General features: G+C 41.0%; 1 protein-coding gene across 2 annotated transcripts in view; it reads left to right on the top strand.

The window, feature by feature from the left end:
• Positions 1-19,990, top strand: part of tmeff2a (transmembrane protein with EGF-like and two follistatin-like domains 2a) — a 104,845-nt gene that overhangs the window by 22,922 nt on the left and 61,933 nt on the right. For both annotated transcript variants that reach the window (XM_046053842.1, XM_046053841.1), the window contains exon 3: positions 17,482-17,611. In XM_046053842.1, the coding sequence (XP_045909798.1) occupies positions 17,482-17,611 (130 nt within the window). The remainder of the gene's footprint in view (positions 1-17,481; positions 17,612-19,990) is intronic.

Genomic DNA, 19,990 nt, shown 5'->3' with positions numbered 1-19,990 from the left:
CGTAAACAGGGAAAGGCATCACGGGAGAATAGTTTGTCACTTACCCAGACAACGCTTGACACCCCTCTGTCCAGCAGGTCTGCAGAATACAGCACAGTGTCAGGCACAGAACAGATTTGTCACTCTGACAGCAATCCTTAGGGATCCATTGTTGGTTTGTTGGGTTTTTCTCCTGTTCACCTTCTCTGACATCGACTGCTTCTAGGTGTCTGTGGTAGGGGGGCATGGCTTTGCTAAAGCTTTTCTAAAACAAAATAAAATCTTTGCTGGGACTGTGGAACACAGCATATGGCTGCAAACCTTTTCCGGTTGGTACAAGCTCCAGTATAAATCAAGACCAGTCGCTCTGGGAAACAATGATTGATGTGATTTATATAACTGATTTATTTTATTGACCCAACTCTGGCTCTGACCATCAACTCAGACACACCAACCACGCCACTCCTTATCTTCCTTAGTGAGTCATCGTTAGGGTTTTGGTTGTCTTTTGTTCCAACATGAAAGAAGGTCAGTCCCCCAGCATGAGGCTAATAATCTGACAAATACCTGTGTCAGACTAACACAGTGAGCTAGGATAAACCAGGATGATCTAAGTGGGCTTAACACGTGTTATCCTATTTTGGTTTTGTGACCCTTCTCCCAAACAACCCTGACTCATATTTTGATATAAAGGGATGAATGTTTCTGTCAGAGATAATTTTGCTTCTTGAACACTTGACTACAGTGTCTTGTTTCAAAATGGCAGTTATGTACTAGTGGGAATGATCATTTTTACATCACTAATCTCATTGCCATTGAAAAACAGATTGCAATGAATTATGTTGTGAGTTTTGCAAGGATCTGTACCAAACAAATGTGTTTCTAGAAGTCTCTAGAATATGATGTGTAGGCCAGGACATATCTGCAGCATGACAATATTTAATTTAAAATGGTATTTTGATACACATATCACCTGTAATAAATATTGCGCCTCCTGCGATTGGAAAATTGCAGTAGGCCACATTGAGATTTCGATAAAATTTCGATTAATTGTTCAGCCGAGAGGCGAGATCTAAGCAGTTTACATGATCAGTCTGCAGCAATAACAGATTAATCATGAAAGCTAATAACCTACAGAATTTTTTCCTTGATCAATAGCTTTATTTTGCAACACAACAGATTAATTTATCAACATAGGTTACATTATCTTAATCATAAACTATAAAGAAATAATGCTGTCACTCCAGCTATCCCTATTTATGGTTCAAAAAATGGCCAAACACATTTAGAAACAAACATAATGGTTTTGCAAAAGCTGAAAGCTTTAAGACGTAATTAAACTTGACTAAGCCCAACCCATTCTTGTATCAAGGGGAAGGGCTGTATGCTAAGTTGGTAGGGTGTGTTGGCCTCTAAGGTTTCAAAGAATGCGGTCTACAGCCTGAAATGTGTGTTAACTCCTGCCATGTACTGTAACCACTAAGCCAATACGGGGTCAGTGGTTCAGTCACTTGTTCACTTATGCTGTGTTATCGTGCAAGACGTTGAAACCCAAATTGCTCCTGATGTGTGTGTGTACGGGGGGGATAGTGTAAGTAAATGCAACATGAATTGTAAACTGTCATTTTCATCTACTAGAAAAATAAAATGGTATGCCTTGTTCTTTTCTTTGGCGGTGCTAGACCAATTTTATTGAGGAGGCCAGGCTGGGGCCAGTTGTTTTGTCAGCCGGGCCCATTCAGTCCGGGGCAAAAGAGACAAAGACAATGTTCAAGCTTTCTAAGTGTCTTGTTTAGTAAACAATGTAATGTTTTTGTATGTTTCAGTAACTTACAGTTATTTGTTTTAGTAACAGGATCTTTTCAGTAACTTAGTTATAGTTTTATTAAATTACAATATTTAAAAAAAACATTCCTGTTAACTTTAGCTTAAGTTACTGTGCATTATTTGGAGCAACGCTTCTTTGTAAGGCTTAATGAACAGTATAAGCTCTAGTGTTCTAGACATTCTCTGGATCCCAGTTTGTATTCTTGATCCAACTATAACTTTTACTAGGAAACAAAAAACGTCTCCATATTCACACCTGTTTTTAGTCCTGATGGGAAATATACCTAAAACAAAATACTTGATAGTGGGCCATCTTCCTCGCATTATAAAGGGGGGATACGTTTTAATGGCAGGTTGAAAATGCAGTATGAAATTATTTGTATCCCACTATAACCTTTGCTAGGAAAATAGAAACTTCCCCATATTTACCCCTGTTATTAGTCATGAGGTGAAGTATACACAAAATTAAATACTTGATGGTAGGCCAACATCTGTGCATTATCAATGGGGATATATATTTTGGCAGACTGCATGTCCAGCCTGGTAGAACAGTAGGCTACTGTTAAGACTTTTTGTTACGATAATAATTCACCCTTTAAGGAGGGGAACTCAGAACAATTTCCAGCAACATCCAAAGGCTATCCTTGCAATGGAAATGTGGATTACAAGGACAAAATATTGTCTACAATGCTGCATTCAGTTTACTGTACATTTCCAGTCCAGTAGATGTAACGTTGGGGTGATCAATGTGTGAAACTGATTACAGTGACCTTGATTTTACAGTATCTATGACGTTGAAGGAGCAGCTTACACGAAAAATTGCTTCCAAAAATCTTGCTTCCAAACACTAACATGGATGACTAAGTGATCAACTACATGGTCAGTTATAACATCGTCAGACTATCGCAAAATAAAAGTTTGCTTTACGAGGGAACCTATATGCTCGTTTTGTTTATAGACATTCTAAATTCTGTGCAAAGTTCAATGAGAAGTAACTTTAGCCTATAAAAGCGTTCTTATAATCCGTGTGCTACAAAATCCACATGTTATATTTTCATTTACTTTCGTGAAGTTGAAAGTCCGCCTTCACCGTTGAGTGAACGCGCGCTGCCGCGGCAGGGGGAACGCTTTCATTATCACGGATAACTATCTTGGCACGACACCGGACAGTGGCGGTGTAACGTCCTAAAGATCTGAATAGTAACACATTTATTCCACCTTTCACATCAGCGCCATATCGTCGCAAGGAAAATATATAACTATGATTTGTAGACTTTTCATTCATCAACTGTTGGCTCCCCCCAAAACTGCCACAGCTTGTGACAAAAGACTGAATTCTCACTGGTTTTAACAGTATTTATGAATATGGACATAACTGCATGTGATATGTAAAATGTGTACATATGAGGGTAATAAGGTAAAGAACAAGTAGCCACCGTGAACTGGTTGGGTAAGGACGTGTAGGCTGACTATCGGCAGCTGAAAACATATATGTACATTGTGCGTTGATAGTTAATATAATTTATGAAAAGTGACGTAGACTCAGAGAAATAGAAAAAGAGAAATTAAAACTGTAGCTTAAAATGATTTGTTATGTCTTTGCTCTCACTAGAGCCGAAAAAGCAGCAGGAATGTTGTAATTCTGTGGTTAGCAGGTTAGCAAAAACAGTTGAATGGAATGTAAATGCCTTTCTAGTCTTTGCGACCACTCAAAACGTTTTTACGTTTTTACACTACATCTGCATTCACCATTCACAAACATTCATACACTGAGCCTAGGTGCTCAAACAGAAACTAACATTCACACACATTCATACACTGTTGGAACAGCCACCACGGGCGATTCGGGGTGCGCCCAAGGACACTTTGACATGCAGCCTGAAGGAGCCGGGGATTGAACCGCCCATCTTCCAATTAACGGGCAAGAAAATGTAGAAAATAAAAACTGTAAAAAATGAAAAATCACAAAAATGTTTTTGCACCTGGCTGAGGAGACAAAGTTGGAAGGAAACCTGGCTACAGTGAGCCACGCTAAGGACCAGCTGTGACAGTAGTCTCATGAATGGCTCAAACACATTGCATTTAACATCAAACACCATATTTGTGTGTTAAAAGAAACAGTCTCCCTACTTTCCAAGCTCCCTTACTACCACCACCTCAGCACCAGGCCATGTCACAAATGCTTCACCAGACGTCAATCACATGACGACAGGGCTAGCTGATGGGAAGAAAGAGTCCGCAGCGGAGACGCAGAGGAATCTTGGACGAGAGCGTCTGTCTCTTGTCATGAGCCACAGGTGCTCTCTGCCACCACCACGAGCACTGAGGGGTCTCTGTCAGAGTTGATAAAGCTGCAGCTCTGATAAGTGCGAGAAGGCATAAGTAAAGATTGTGCCTCGGGGTCTCAGCAACTAAAGACAAGTCTTGTGGAAAGCAAATGCGGTGCTTAGTAAGGGCAGAGCGAGCAGACAGAGGGTTTCATCAGAAGTAGAACGTGCTGGGCGGTGCCGTCTGCATCCTCTGAGGCTAGCCCTAGTTTCGTGGAGATGTTTATTATTGATAGAGGTGGATGATAGCCTTGGGATGAATTGCATAATCTAGAGCCGCCTCTAATGGATACAGGAAATGGATCAGGCTATCAGTCAGGTCTCTGTGGATGAAGGATGTGTCTGTGTTTGTATGTTTCTCTCTATGTGTGTGCATGCATGTGTGCGTGTGTTTTCGTGGATCTGATTACCAAAACTGAAATGCATCTTTTAAGTACGCAAGACGGGCAATTTGTTACATTTCTACGAGGTATAACTCGTCACAGTCCTTACAAAAAAAAGTCTAAAACAAGCAAACTTTTGTCAGCTGTGTAGTGCAGCCAAGTTACTGATCTGTTATTATTCTCCCTATCTATATATTCTATGTTTCATAGTATACGTGTGTGTCTGTCTCCACTTTTTGTCTCTACATCTCTGACCTCCTGTTGCTGATTTGATTATCTGCGTACGCTCTTGTCTTGGTAAATCAGAGATTGTGAACACAGACTGTACACAGTGTATTAGACTTTGATAGGCACTTAAACTCACTCTTACTGTCCACGCAAAGTCCAGGTGTCCTTTTCCACCTTTTGAAAAGATGGAACAAATGGAAGAGCTTTGAGCTTTTATGTAGCATTTTGTATGCAGCTCACCTCTCCCCTGATGTGTCTACATCATCTAATGTGTTGCACTCTGGATATCTCAGCTAGGCTTTTTACTGTGCTACTGTACCGCAGGCTCCCGAAGCACATGGATCTTAATTGTACGAAGGAAACGTTTCTTGTGAACTTGTCAGAAACATAATTATTATTGAAACAGGTTTGGTCATTTTAGTCTAACTGAAGAATTTTATGAGTCCTAGGGTTAGCCACATAATACTATGCAATTGCTCCCTACAATTTTAAATTGTAAGCTATGTATGCTTATGTGGCCCTACTATAATGAGTCTAAAAAGACAATTAACCAGACATAGGCCTAGTTTATTATGGGGGTTGTGGGAGAAAGATTTCACAGGCAAACTAGTTAGATGGCTGAAGGTAGCCTGGCTGCAGAACCCCGAATCAACCCCACATCTCACATTTGTACATTATCCATTTAAAGAATATGGCAGTTCTGTCTGATCACCAGGCTGGGCTGATTGATAATCTCTTACAGACTCTGGAAGAGTTTGCGACAGGTGGAAGAGGTCTTTCTCTACTTCTTTAAGTGTACTTCTTTAGGTGTATTTCGTTGACGCATGGTGTCAGATTCGCTCTCAGTTCCATATGTCTCTTTGTCCCCCCTCAGATGGTTTTGGAGACACTCAGACATTTCAAAGGAAGGATTTGAAGGCCATGTAATACATTTTTGCATAGCACCTAAGCTCACAGCTGGGATCAGTGGATTCCATCCTCTTGAAACAGTTTTCTGTGCTCTGAGAAAATGTCAAAGTTGTCATTGAAATTCATTCTATATGCCACACATGCTGATGAAGGGATAGCAGTGTAGTGAAGCATTTCATACCCCTGTTTTATGTTGGGGTAGTGCCTGAGATGCTTGCACAGAAAGGTTCCCAAGAGTGTCCTTCAGCTGAAGGAAATCCCTTTTCAGCAGTTCTGAGCCTGACTGTATTTAGGAGGATACTCAACAGGCCCACATGTACAATCATCCTCTTGAGATATGAGCATTCGAGTAAAAGTTGTTGACTTGGCTTTGTTATCCTATTTACAGTTGTCTCATGTTGACTATTGGTTTGTTTTTTGTTGGCTTTATGCATGCTTAATTGTTGTCTCCCACTGTTAAATTGTCAATGTCAGTGCACTGATTTATGCGTGAGCTCGGCAGTGTTCCTGGGGCTAACGTTAGCAGGGTTAGCATTAGTTGGCCTGCACTGCTGTATAGGCTCCTATACTGTAGCCTCGTCCACCTAACCCTGCCTGTGTTTGCATGTTGACTGAAGCTTTGGTAAAATTAAGGGCTCTCTCAAACAGGTTAGGGGTTATTGAACTTCAACCTGAGTAGTACTTGATTTTTTAAAGCTGATACTGATATTGATATTGTTCTAAACATTTAAAAATCAAATCTCTTATATTTGGTTGTTAGAGAATTTGAATGTACTAAGCAGGACATTTTAAAGTTTAAAGTTTAAATAAACCAGATGATCTATTTCTATACAGTGAACGCCTATATATCAATATCAGGGCAGTGTTATATAGTATACTTCACTGGAAATAAAAATTGTTTCAATACCACTATGTACTACAAACAGCAGAAATATAAATAAATTAAATAAATAAATAAAATTTAGGATAAGAAAACTATGCTTCACATATATGAAATATAACTATAATGAGCATTAAATGAAGTAGTTTGTGGTGTGGGTAAACCTGTATGATAACTTCTCATGTATTGTTCTTGATAAATCCAGTCGATAATATCAGCCGAGCCTTAAAAACAGCAAGCCTGCTTCGGTGCCGACTTACCGAAACCAGTCGCAAGTGTCCCTTAAAATAATACGCACATGTCAGAGAAATAGGGAAGCCTCATATAAATTGAAATTCTGTATTGTTGTTTTGTGAAAGAGTTTTGGTAATGCATACAAACCTTTGTTCCTAAGTTGTGTTGTCATTGTGGTTCTGGATGTAAATTATATAACTCCTAAATTAACCTAATAGCTGAGGCGATAAGGCGTTGACCATTATCCGTGGTGACACTGTGGTTCCTATTTATGTTGGAGTTCTACTGTTTATTTATACCCAGCCCATTCATACAGATTGCCTACCAGCTGTGAGTGTGACCTCGCATGGAGTAAGAGTAGTGAGGTGACTACAGTTGGGAGGTACTGTTAACCAGGTGCTTGTTTTTAATTGTAGCATCAGCACTCTGCTATCTCTAAATGTTTATAGAAATATGGTAAAAGCTTATTGTTTAGAGTTAGCAATGGGGGGGACAGTCTGAAAGGACTTTGTACAGCTTTCCAAAGTTTGGGTAGATGGTCCTAGTTAGATTTTAGTCTTGGACACTGGGAGTGGGGGCAGTCAGCCTAGATGTAAGTGAGTCCGTAACAATTACTGTAGGCTGTCCCAAGACTAAGAGTCGCTGACAGAAAGGCTGCCACAGTAAATCCATTTAAGGCCTTCTCAGGGAATAGCATCTGCCAGATTGCCTGCATGCGCAGCAGTCCCTTGCTAGCATGGCAGCACTCTAAATTTGCCCAACTGAGCAAGTCATATCATTAGGTTGTGATATGGTCTCTGTTGATACTTGTGCAGAGCTGTCTAAATGTGATGCAAAGAGGCTGGGGAATCTGTAGACCCTCTGTTTGAGGACAGTGTTATATGGCAAGTGCCTGCAATCTGTTGTTGATGACAATTATCAAGTTATTTACAACGTTAGACATTTTGTCGCAACTGGCGCATCTCAGTGCAGTGATATATTGCCTTGCTTGCTTGCAAGAGCCTCTATATAGAGAAGGGAAATTACAGCAGAATGGTGTAGGTGGTACAAAAAAGACCTCTATACTGAAATGTCAGTGTTATTAAATTAATATAAATTATTATATTATATTATAAAAGTAATGTTAGATTGTTTGTGTTTTTGTTGTTTATTAACCCCTGTAGAATATGTGTTATTTTATTATTATTTGTTTAGTTTCCCATACTCTACACTAAGCCAATCCTCAACAAGTTGTGGGTACATTACCTTGATAGCACAAAGCAAGTGTCTGTTGCGTTTATGTCCTGAGCCAAAGTATCATGTAATGTATGCATGATTGTTCTTTTGTTGAAAATGAGTTAGCTAGTTAGACTTTATCTTCCCTGGGGGGAAATTGTTTTTCAGAGCACTGCACATCGCAGGGAAGACGCACATCTCCACACACCAGTTACAGACAGAAATACATGAAGTACAACACAAGGACGACAGGCAGAACAACATGAAAACAAGACTCATAGTTCCCCTAGAGAGTCACCCTGTTTAGGGCTGCTGTGGCTGCGGGTACCAGGCTTTTACCAAAGCACCTCAGGGATCTGGACCTGCTCCACAGGGCAGTATAGTGAAGTGGCAATTGAGTGGGTGTGTAATGTCCTGTGCTATTGTATTTGCAATGCGTGAAGGCCTTACGATTGAGCTCTGAGAGGTTGGGTGTGCGCAGACCTATAAATGATGATGTTAAAATGATAAGTTAAATTTGACGCCAAATTCCATGTCAAAGTACAGTATAGCAGTTTCTCACCATACAACACACGGACACAACCTTGGCTCTTTGCCTAGCTTGTCCAAAGAAAGTATCTGTTGTGTATTTGAGCGTCACTGAACTGGACAATCTTAATAATCCGGCTGCAAACGTGAAATTTCTCTTTCTCTTTCTCTTTCACTTCTTTATATATTTTAACCCTTTATGCAATGAACAGAGACTGAAACCTGGAACAGAGCTCTAGAGGCTTAGCCCCTCATCTTAATATATCTCTACACTGAATATTAGCCATGGAAGTACTGCCTGAGTGAGTTGCTGCTGCCTTTCCCTGCAATTAGCACAGAGAACGAGAAGAGTACAGCACCTGCTGTCTTGGTGGTATGCTTTGTAGATGCGATTTCTCCACAGGGGGCAGCTGTTTGGTCCATTATTGACCAGTTCTGCACATTGCAAACTGTGCCTATAGGAAAAGAACATAGAAGCAGTATTGCTGGTTTTACAAAATGTAATGTAGGCCTAATTGTGAGCCATATAGCTGAATAAAAATAAATATAATTTTAAAAATATATGTCAGATCATTAAAGAAATATCAGATCAGACTTGGTATCAGCAGATACTAATTAAGAATATTCAGAATAAGACTGGAGGTCAAGAAATGTGAAGACCGAATATAGACTACAGTCATCTGGAGGCACAACGTTGTTTGCATAATGTAGAGTAAAGGTGGGACATTCAGGAGACTGGACCAAGAGATGCGGTGTTCATTCCATCCGCTCTCTGAGTAGGGGCGCTGCAGCTGGATGACACCTCTTGCGTTACTTCTTCCTATGGAACAGTCTTTCTCTCTGTTATCACTGTTAAATAAACAGACACATGTTTGTAGTGGTGCTGCATTCAGAAGCAAGTGCATAATCCTGCTGATCAGCTTCCTCCAAGTCTACTGCAGTGAAGAAAACAAGTTTTTGTTGTCACAGCAAAACACCACATAAAAGCACTCAATGCAGTGAGGTGAACTATGGCGAGGACTTTAGGAATCTGCTCCTCTAGATTGACAAACATTGCTTCAGGCAGTTCAGGCATTTGGTAAAGTTTTCCCCCTGGGGGCCTCCCTTTAAAGGTATTTAAAGTACCGTAACCTGGCATCAGACCCATGGGGCACACTGCAGGGACCATCAGTCTGCAGGGTCTTCCAGCTGAGTGGTTAGCACTTTGGGATTTCCCATGCGGAGCTTAGATAGGTACTTGCAAATACATACTTTGTTGCCATCTTACACTAGCGTGTCAGATAGTCTGCTAAGTAGCCTATTATATGTTGTCTATTAATGGCTTTTTGATCCTGTTAGCAAAGATTGCACTCCTTCTTCTTCTCAATCATAACTCAGTCAAATCTGAACATACAGTCAGAAGTCAGAGAAAAAACTCCATCAGATTTTGCCTCATTACCATCATGTTTGGTTAGGTTTTATCAGTATTAAAGGTAATCCAGTGATAGCTGTCTTTACATCCATGGGCAAACAGAAACTAAATGTAGACAAATGTAAACAAAGGCTACAAAATGGAGCTCAAGATACAGTCTACGGTGTAAGTCACTGAATCAAACATTATGCTTCCTGCTTGCATTGTCTAAAACTTAGAACATCATTATCCCCTGTATCAGAGGGATGACTGATGGACACTGCATCTACTGAACCAACAAAATTAGAAAATCATCATATTCATTGTCATCATATTGTCTCAAATTCAAATGGTGCTTTCAGGGAGCTGCATATTTATCACCTGTCCAATTTCACGCAAACGTTTTCACTTGAAAGATTGCTTTTCAAGATATCAAGCTTTGGTGTTAATGGCTTGACTAGTTCCTATTTTTGCTTTGCATCTAAACTTTTCATGTAAATGAGTCATATGTAAGATGAGTTTTTAAACAAGTCCATTATATCGATTCATATTGATTCATCGTTTGGCTGATTGATCCCCCCACCCCTGCTCCGTGGACTTGGTGATAGACCGGGTGCTTTCTGATCAGGTGCCTTCGTGCGGTTGGTAGGCAACATAAGTTTAATTTTACGGTGGACAGAGTTGTTCACAGAGTTCATTACAGAGTTGTTGTTTAGCTTGAAATAATCCCATACTTTGGACTCTCTCTTCCTCCACTTTGGAAACAGCGCCATGATAATCACGTCGCGTTCACACAGCGTAAGCTCGATGTGCGAGAGTAATAAATGTCCGTGAAAAAGTGAGCTATATAGTTATATGGATAAACGAAGCATTGGCGCAAAGAATTTGCTTTTCAGTAATTGAATTAATCGATGAATCGTTTCAGCCTTAATTTGAAATGACAAAGTTGGATACGCACAAGTCTATATATCTGTTGTAATCTATTCTGTATTTGACTTCAAATCCAGTAATCCTGCAATTTTGTACAGTGTATATCTCACTTCAGAATGACACCCCCCTGCTGTGCTGCAGTCCACACATAGCTCAGTGTGACTTCTATCTAGAGAATTTGCAAATATCTGACTAATTGTTGCTTGGAATGGTGATCATTTTTGCATAGGTGTATATTGCAGGGTTTGGGTAGAGTGGAGCTCCACTGGACAGACGGATGAGTCATTTGTTTCTTCGCTTATTGATGCTGATATCCTGTCATGTTTGCAGCATTTCGCAGCGTTCTACCCCTCAAATTGGCATGCTCCTTCCCTCTGCAACATAGTCATGCACTGATGCGTGCACTCGCCTTCACTCTGCATCTCTGCTCTCCTTTGTCTCGTATGGTTTCCTCTGTTTCCTCCTGTGTGCACGTCCCTCGCCACCCTCGCCCCTCACTATCCCGCATTGTTTTTGTCATTCTCCTACCACCCTTCCGCCGCCCCCCCTCGGTTACACTTTTTCACATTTTAGTCTCATCCTTTTTACCTCCTCTGCCCCTTCACTCTGCTGGCCTCCCTATCTCTGACACCTCCCTGCTTCCCTCCTTTTCCTCACATCCCCCTGTTTATACCTGCCTTTTCACTCCGCATCCCTACTGCCTCCCCTCCTCCTCCCACGACCTGTCTTTGTTCCACCCATCAGCCTGCAGTTATGTCGGATGCTAGGTGAAGTCAGCATTGGGAGCTGCTATAGAGGCGCAGAATGAATAATGATGGTTCTGCTTGTTTTGCAAGGTTGTTGTGTGTTGCGACCTGGTAAGGCGCAGATGCCTTTTTTCGTACAAAGTGCTCAAATGGTGGATGCGTTGGTTGCCTTGTGTGTGTGTGTGTGCATGTGTGTGTGTGTGTGGGTCTCTGTCTGTGCATGTGTGTGTGTGTGATGCACTAGTCCCAGGCAGGTAGAGAGACAACAGGTCCTGGCTGCAGTCCCAAAACTTAGCCTTTGGAACTCAGATGAAGAGGGTTGAGGGTAGGCAGAACCACAGCAGCCCCTGCAGGAGGTTTGCGGGAGCTGAATTTCTAGTTACAACAGAAGTGAATTGGTGGGAAAGTATATGATATGGCACGGGAGAACCATAGAAACTACCTTAAATGCAAACAAGATGCTGTAAATGTAACTCTGGAGAACAGAAATGTAGATATGGAAGTATGATCAAGTGCACTTCACCAGCATGAAAACACATGCACTCTCCTCCATATTTCCTGTTACTATCCACTCCAGGCACACAAACACACACACACACACAGGACCATCGACACCTCAGTTGTCTCTGCGTTCTCGGTCGAGACGCCACGCGACTGTCCAGGTTTTGTCACAGCAGAGGTGTGGGGCAATGTCTATGACTTTTGCAAGGCTTCAGCCAGCGGGCACATAAGGCCGTGCCATATGGCCCTGGCCAATGGCACCCACTACCCTGTCTGCAGAGAACAGTGGAGGATCAAATTTTCTCACCTTCTGTCTCATTCATCCTCTCTCATTACCATACTCACTCAGTTTTTCCTCCTCCCGAATCTTCCATCAAATGGCCCTTATCTTTCAAACGCAGATCTCAGATTGTTTTGGGCACCTTTGTCTGTCTTCATTTGCATTTAGCCGACAGTCATCTTGGCCGACTTACAGAAAAGTGCACCAGCTGACAAAGCTTATATTTGCGGACTGCCAACATCACACGCTGCTGGTTATCACGGAACTCAAGGATCAAAGCTGCAGCACCCTGACAAAGGCCTAAAACAAGAACGTCTTTGTCTCTAATATGGTCATGTGCTGTGTAAAGAAGTGCTGTGAGAAGAAATACGAGCCAGTTTGAAAGTTTGACATCTGTAACCCCGGCTTACCTCTCTTTCTCACTGTCACGTCAAAAGAAGTCCCAGATGAATAAATAAGAGCTTGGCAGGTGGGTGTCAAGTTTTTTTCAACAAGACTGGTTGAAGATCAGTTGGAAGATTCAGTCAAGATGAAGACATGCAATGTTTCATGTCATGTCTGACCGTCTTATTTTATGTTTGGCAATCTATTTCCGCACCTTACCTGTCAAAGTCACTCACTTCCATCTGCCTCACGGAAAATATTAAAGGGGATGCACTCAACATGCTTTCAGAGGCCCATTGAACACAGGATCCTCCCTTTATACCCACGCATGGATATTTCTGGGCGAGACCGTAATTCGCACACACAGCTGCAGCCTCCGTCTTGCACCTCCTCTTAGGGAGACGAGGTTTTAAATCACCCATCCTCTCATCACTCCTTTTCTGCAGGGGAGAGAGCCAAATACTGGGGAAGATCAAGAGATGGGGTGGGGGAGTTTTCACGGAAAAGAAGGCACTCTTAAAAGACACCCGCAGGGTTCTGCCGGGCAGCTTTCCCTTCCGTTGCATCACGCCTGGCATAATGTGAGAGTCCCCAGGTTAAGAACAGCCTGAGCCAGATGGGAGAGATGGGGGGGATAGAGGATGGCAAAAAAGCGCGGGCCCTGCAGTAAGCTATTCCAAGCGCCTTTGTGGGGTTGCCATTTTTTCATTCTCTCTCGCTGTTCTTTGAGGGGATTTTCTATTCCTCTCTCTCTCTCTCTCTCTCTCTCTCTCTCTCTGTCTGTGTCCTCGTTTCTTCTTCTCATTCGTTTTTATTTTTTATTTTATGATGTTCTCTTTTTTTTGCCTGGGTTTCTTCAGGCGCTGTGGTTCTTTTTTATCGTGCCAAGTTTGTTGAGCCAGGGCTCCATCTCTCTCTCTCTCTCTCTCTCTCTCTCTCTCGCAGTCTCCATCTCACTTCTGTATTTTTCTTTACTTTCATTACCCCTCAGTCTCCTTCTGTCTCACTCTCATCTATTTCCACTGACTTCGTCTCTCCCCTAAGCCCAATTTCACTCATCAAGTTTGCCTTCTCTACAGCCTCCTTTCCTTCCTGCATCCCAATCCCTTTGATCAAGAGCCATTGTGCAGTTTCCCCTTCCCTTCTGTACTCGTTCTCCGCCTCCTTTGACTCTTTTTTGTGTGTATTCTGCCATCTTTCCCCCCTCAGCTGGTTAAAAACAGTGTTCACACTTGATCGTTGTGATGCTCCTGGGCTCCTGAATCGATGGCGTGCTTATTTGAGTGCTTCTCCTTGCGGCCATCAGACCTTGTGTGTGTCTCAGATGACATCCACACACTAAGCCAGCTAAATTTAAAAATGCTGTTTATGTGTGAAAACAATGTGTTTACACTACTGTTTACAGGTCCCTTTCTTTAAGATCCCTGTGCACACTCAAACACCTGAATGAAAGGAAAGTTGCAAAATATCCTCTCCTTTGTCCTGTTTTGGTTGCCTAACAACAAAGCTCACATCCAACACCTGGTACGAAGTGAGACAGATAGTCGGTACTCTACTGAACTCTACTAAACAATAAAAATAATTATAGGCTACCAATCAACTACTATGGCTTCAACAGGTGGCGTTTTATGCAAGGTATCGAATGAAGTACTCTATGGTATCGGTATCACTTTAAGGGTACTGGGTTTGGTACTGGTATCGTAAAATTTTAAACGATACCCAACACTAGTTACAGGTGTTAGAAGTGTTCCTCTTTACTGCCTCTACTGGCGATCATGTACTTTTGTTAGAGCCATGTGGTGTTCTGCGAGGGCACAGACAGATGATTTGGCCCAGAGAGAGCAGATTTCAGGTCAATCCATTAGAGACTTAAAGGGGAACAGAAGTGGAGACAAAGAGCCATGATCTCCTTAGCCTCGTTCCTGTGGGGACTCTCAAACCCCTTGTCCTTGTGATGTCACACCCAGCAAGACATTTTCACACACTGCCTATTTTTCAGCACTTTGAAATGTAATTAGGTTATGGGCCGTGTCTAGTGATAGCCAGGGAATAGAGGGGAATGTGTCTCAATTGAATAATCACGTTTGTTATTCCTTTGGTGTGGCATGGGCGAATCAATATCAAATCAAATGTATATCTCTCCTCTACAGCCAAAAAAAATGAAAACTAAGACCTGGCGCTCCAGTGCCATAAGTCAGATGAAAAACCTAGAGTTGCTCTGAAGCCAACAAACCATGTGGGGAAATGAATGAGTAATGATCTCCTGCACCTTTGCTGCCATTTTGCTCAGTGCCCTTGAGCAAGTCACTTAACCTGCTGCTGCTCCAGCGGAGCAACAACAGAGGTGATGGCCAATTTTCTGAAGATATATGCCGCATGAATAGGAGCCATTAAATGTGTATGTTTAAATGTTTAAAAATGTAACTAACTAAGAAAACACAAACATGTGTAGTTGTTATTTATCAAGAGATTAAGTCTAAAAACTGAAACACTTATTTATTAAATCCTGGTTGGTGAATTGTGTATGTGACCCTTTTCACCTTTTTACAAATGAGCACCAGTCAGACAAGCACAGAGAATGATAAACAGAAATCTCTTGTGAAAAACCAAAACTCTCTTAACTTTGTCAGAAATGATTGTGTTCATGTAAGACACTCACAGTAAGAAGTGATTGAGAAAATGTGTTTTCAGGGCCTTTAAAATGGTGATGTGATAGTGATTGTGAGGATATATCATCCCTGTTTTAATATGCCTATGTAACACGTAGTAAGACCTACGAGAGGTTAACTCCGACTGTGTTATGAAAAGATGAATGAGCATTTGTTTACTTGCTAAACTTGTGGTGGTCGATAACGTAATCATTTACGTCCGGCAGGCTGCCATCACGTTAATTATTAACGGTAGCTGCCAACAGGCTACAGGTTTATTGTTGATTATGCAACGTTAGTTTTACTTAGTTATAACGTTACACTGGTTTGAGAGTCTGGGGGATGTGCTGACTTACAGTAGTTTATAAGTTGTGATTAGTTGTAGACGCATTGTACATTAGGCTACATGGTTGTGCTCTGTGAAAAACAGGCTACAGGTTTATTGTTGATCTTTATTGTTGATCATTTAACGTTACAGTTTTATTTTGTTATAATGTTACACTGGTTTGAGAGTCTGGGGGATGTGTTGACTTACAGTAGTTAATAAGCTGTGATTGATTGCATTGCACATTACATGGTTGTGCTCTGTGAAAAACAGGCTACAGGTTTATTGCTGATCATGTAATGTTACAGTTTTATTTAGTTATAATGTTACACTGGTTTGAGAGTCTGGGGGATGTGTTGACTTACAGTAGTTTATAAGCTGTGATTAGTTATAGACGCATTTTACATTTGGCTACATGGTTGTGCTCTGTGAAAAACAGGCTACGGGTTTATTGTTGATCACGTAACTTTAGTTTTATTAAGTTAATTTGCTTTGCACATTACATGGTGGTGCTCTGTAAGTGAAAAACAGGGTACAGTTACAGAATCCCATATAGCTATCCAGTTATATAAGCAGCCTGGATTGAACGCAGCAGGTAATACAACATTCATTATAACCACGAGAGACTTGAGACTTGACGTGGCACTTCTTGCAGGTTGGCTATATCTACTTCAAAACTATTTCAGAAAACCCTTAACACATTGATGATGTCATGTTGTAAAGCGTGGATGTGTTTCCTTCAACGTGGCGTGGCAGCGAAGTTCCATGCTTCGCTATGAAACTGGAAGTTTGCACTTCTTCACTGGACATGCTCAAATCTGTACCAAAATGTACCTGCTTGATAACAGTCCTGCCACAAACACATCTACTTGCCAATATTCAGTTATACTCATATGAACAAGTGCTCTGTAGTGCAACAAAGTGGAAACAGGAAGTGACGTTTAACACCTACGTGCAGCGTCCAAAGCTATTTTTATTTATTTTGGTAATGTCCAATCTGGACCCAGTTCATTCCAACATGTTCAGTTGAGTGCAATTTCTCTGTTCAAAGTGTGAACAATACACATTTTAAATAGTTGGAAGCATTACATTTGTTCTGCTAGAACTGCAGTCTGTCATAAAGGAACCTCTTCTTCTGAGCATTTCCATGTGTCAGTTATGTCTGTTTTGTTTTCTACTATTTACAAATGTAATGGCAGGATTTCTCCAAATAAAGAAAGGAAATAGAAGCTTTATGAATCCAAACAAATACATTTTTATATCACCTACCTGCAGGGGTCTTTGTTAAAACAAGTGGTCTGTGTTTCAAGTAGCTGAATTTTGATCTGCGTGGGTTCTCTCTGGGTGCTCTGGCTTCCTCCCACCATCCAAAGACATGCGGACTAGGTTAATTGGTGACCCTAAATTGTGCTGGGATTGGCTCCAGCGCCCCGCAACCCTGTACGCAGGATAAGGGGTTGACGATGGATGGATTATATTTGTAGTTGAGAGTCTCTTTTTTTATTTAAACACCCTAGACGTTAATGTGGCGTTAATGAAATGGACTTGACCCTTACCAAGGCCTCACATACAGCTTATGATTAAGTACGTAGCAGTGTTAAGTAAGTACTTACCCTGTCAACACAATGGCATATGAGCGTTGAATGAACACAATTTTATTTGAGGATGTGCTCTCAGTCTTTATTTTTTTAGATTACCATAATTTGACAATCAATTTTTATGCTCATGTTCTTACCTGTTTTCTACTGCTTTCTCTTCTCTCTGCAGTGCAACAATGACTATGCCCCAGTGTGCGGCTCCAACAATCAGAACTACCAGAACGAATGTTTCCTGCGCAGGGATGCCTGCAAGCAGCAGTCTGAAGTACTTATTATGTCAGAAGGCGCCTGTCCTGCTGGTATGTACATTTACATTATGGCGCCTACACAGATGTACACACAAGCAAATACACTCATACACACACAACTGTAGTACACACATTTATACAAACATGAAACGAACAAAAAACTCTAAAGTAAGAAGGAAAAACTTACTGAACATTTCCTGCACAGCAAATGTAAAGCTACTGTAGAAGGCTAGAAGTGAAAACCTAATCCAACTTTAATGTTGCTTATATAGTAGTAATATTTGAGGCTTACAAGTTATAATTATCAATACATGCAAATGCTTGCATTGGATGGGATTCAGTAATTACAGAGTGATGCATTACTTCAAAGCAATTATGAAAAATGCATCAAGAAAAAATAGCTAGAGGTGACAGACTGATGTAATTTACCCAAGTTTGGTGTAACAAACACAACAATGACAGTGACATGTATTTTCATTGAACAGGTAAATATTTCATCATAGCCAAACAATGTCCTCAGACGAAGCTAAAGACAGCATTTGTTGAGTTAAACAAGTTAATTGTACAGTTTGTTCAAATTTGGCATGTCAAACAGAAAGTAAAAGAAAGCTTGGTATGACCTTTCGTTATGTAAATAAATGTCAAAAGACATAAAATGTAAATACTTGCCAAATTGTCATAGGTAGTTACTGTAACATTGTTGCCAAGAGCCACGCTCAACAAAGCAGAAAATTTGAATGACTGAATCACACATCATCTTGATGGCCATTTCATTTTTTATTTTTTATTTGGATTGTGTAGACATGTTGTTTCCTTTTATCTTCTTCAAAGAGTACTTGAATTAATTCTGTAAGAGATCCAGTTGAGCCACTTGCATATTTTTTCAAATAAATATTTACTGTATGACTAATCTCTACAATACAAGAAAGACTGCTGCTTTGTATTCACAAACAGTGCATTCAACTTAGTTACTCTGTGATACTTTAATTAACAAAACAGATTAAAGATTAGTTCTTTGTTGAGTTTGATTTAATTAGTTCTTTGACAAGCAAAAATTCACAGTAATGTACAATTTTAAGCCACGTTTGCTGCGCGTCTCTTGGGGTGGCAATGCCAATGGTCGGTCACCAGATTGACTTTGGTTATTCCCTGACTTTTCCTATAGCACCATCAACAGGTCAAAATTAATTTATGACCAAAAGCTAACATCAGCCTCAGTTGTACTGTTTTAGTGCTAATTATCAAAAGTTAGCATGCAGGGTGCAGGGTGTTAAGGCAGCTATGTACCAAGCTTACGTGCATCTCCTCAAACATGTACATGACCACAAGAAATCGGTCTCATTGGTTGCTCATGTGTTCTCCTACGTAAGTATTTCTGATGCTAAGATTTATGATAGTGAAAGGCAACATGGATAAACTCAAAGGCTCAGTCATCCCCATATTTTGGTATTTTATAAAGCCATTTCCAGTGCAAACATTCCGTTCACTGCATCTGTTGCACTCCAGGAAGTAATGTAAATATACTTACTTCAGCTAGGCTTGGACAGTATCGCGGATGGTATTATGGTACAGCCTACAAGGGTATTTAAAAATCTAAAAGGTATGACTTTCAATGCAGTCAAAAATTCTACGCTCCTCTTTCTGATATAGATATGTGGTATTGAGCTGATGTATTGTGGTGTTGGCCCTCAACATAGGCGGGCGAAGCTGCAGGAAACTGCACCCTTCACTGGTAAACAGCACACACACGAGAGCTTTGGCTGCAGTATTTATTCGCTGACCAGCTGTAACCTACACTGTACATACTGTGTACACACTGTATACTGCTAAACCTCACTGCTCGCCTGCCGCTTGCTCTCTCTCACTCACCATGCTCACCAAAAGGAGCGACTTGTTGCTGACTGCGTCTTGTGGTAAAACGTTACTGGACTAATTAACAAGTAAAATGCATCTGCCCCTGTTTAGTGTTTAGTCCAGATGATAAATGTGAGCCAGCCAACAGGACGAAGCTGTGTGCACAACATCTGCGTTCAGCCCACTGATGTGTTGGTATCTGCCGCAACAACAGGTGTCATCGGGTTCTCCAGCAAGAATCTATGGAAGGAGGGCACTTATTCCCTGTCTATTCATTATTCTATGGGCCATAAGTATTTAAACCCAGCAAGACTTGTCTAAGTAGGCTAATTGCATAGTAGACACATCACTGTATGCTAGATAATGTCAAACATATCAACAGCGACTTCTATTACAAGCATCTCAACGTTTGCTTTTTCTTTTACACAAATACCATCACATACACCAATAAAATGTCAGGAAATTAATACCACCCCATCCTAACTTCAGCGATATTACTGTATGGAAACAGTCTCATTTTCTTGGCTTGGCTGATTCTGGTTAATCTTCTGGACACTCTTTGTTGTGTCTTTTAGT

The sequence above is a fragment of the Micropterus dolomieu genome, linkage group LG07 (genome assembly GCF_021292245.1).
Source record: "Micropterus dolomieu isolate WLL.071019.BEF.003 ecotype Adirondacks linkage group LG07, ASM2129224v1, whole genome shotgun sequence".
Taxonomy (NCBI): domain Eukaryota; kingdom Metazoa; phylum Chordata; class Actinopteri; order Centrarchiformes; family Centrarchidae; genus Micropterus; species Micropterus dolomieu.
This window is presented reverse-complemented; position numbering and strand designations above follow the sequence as displayed.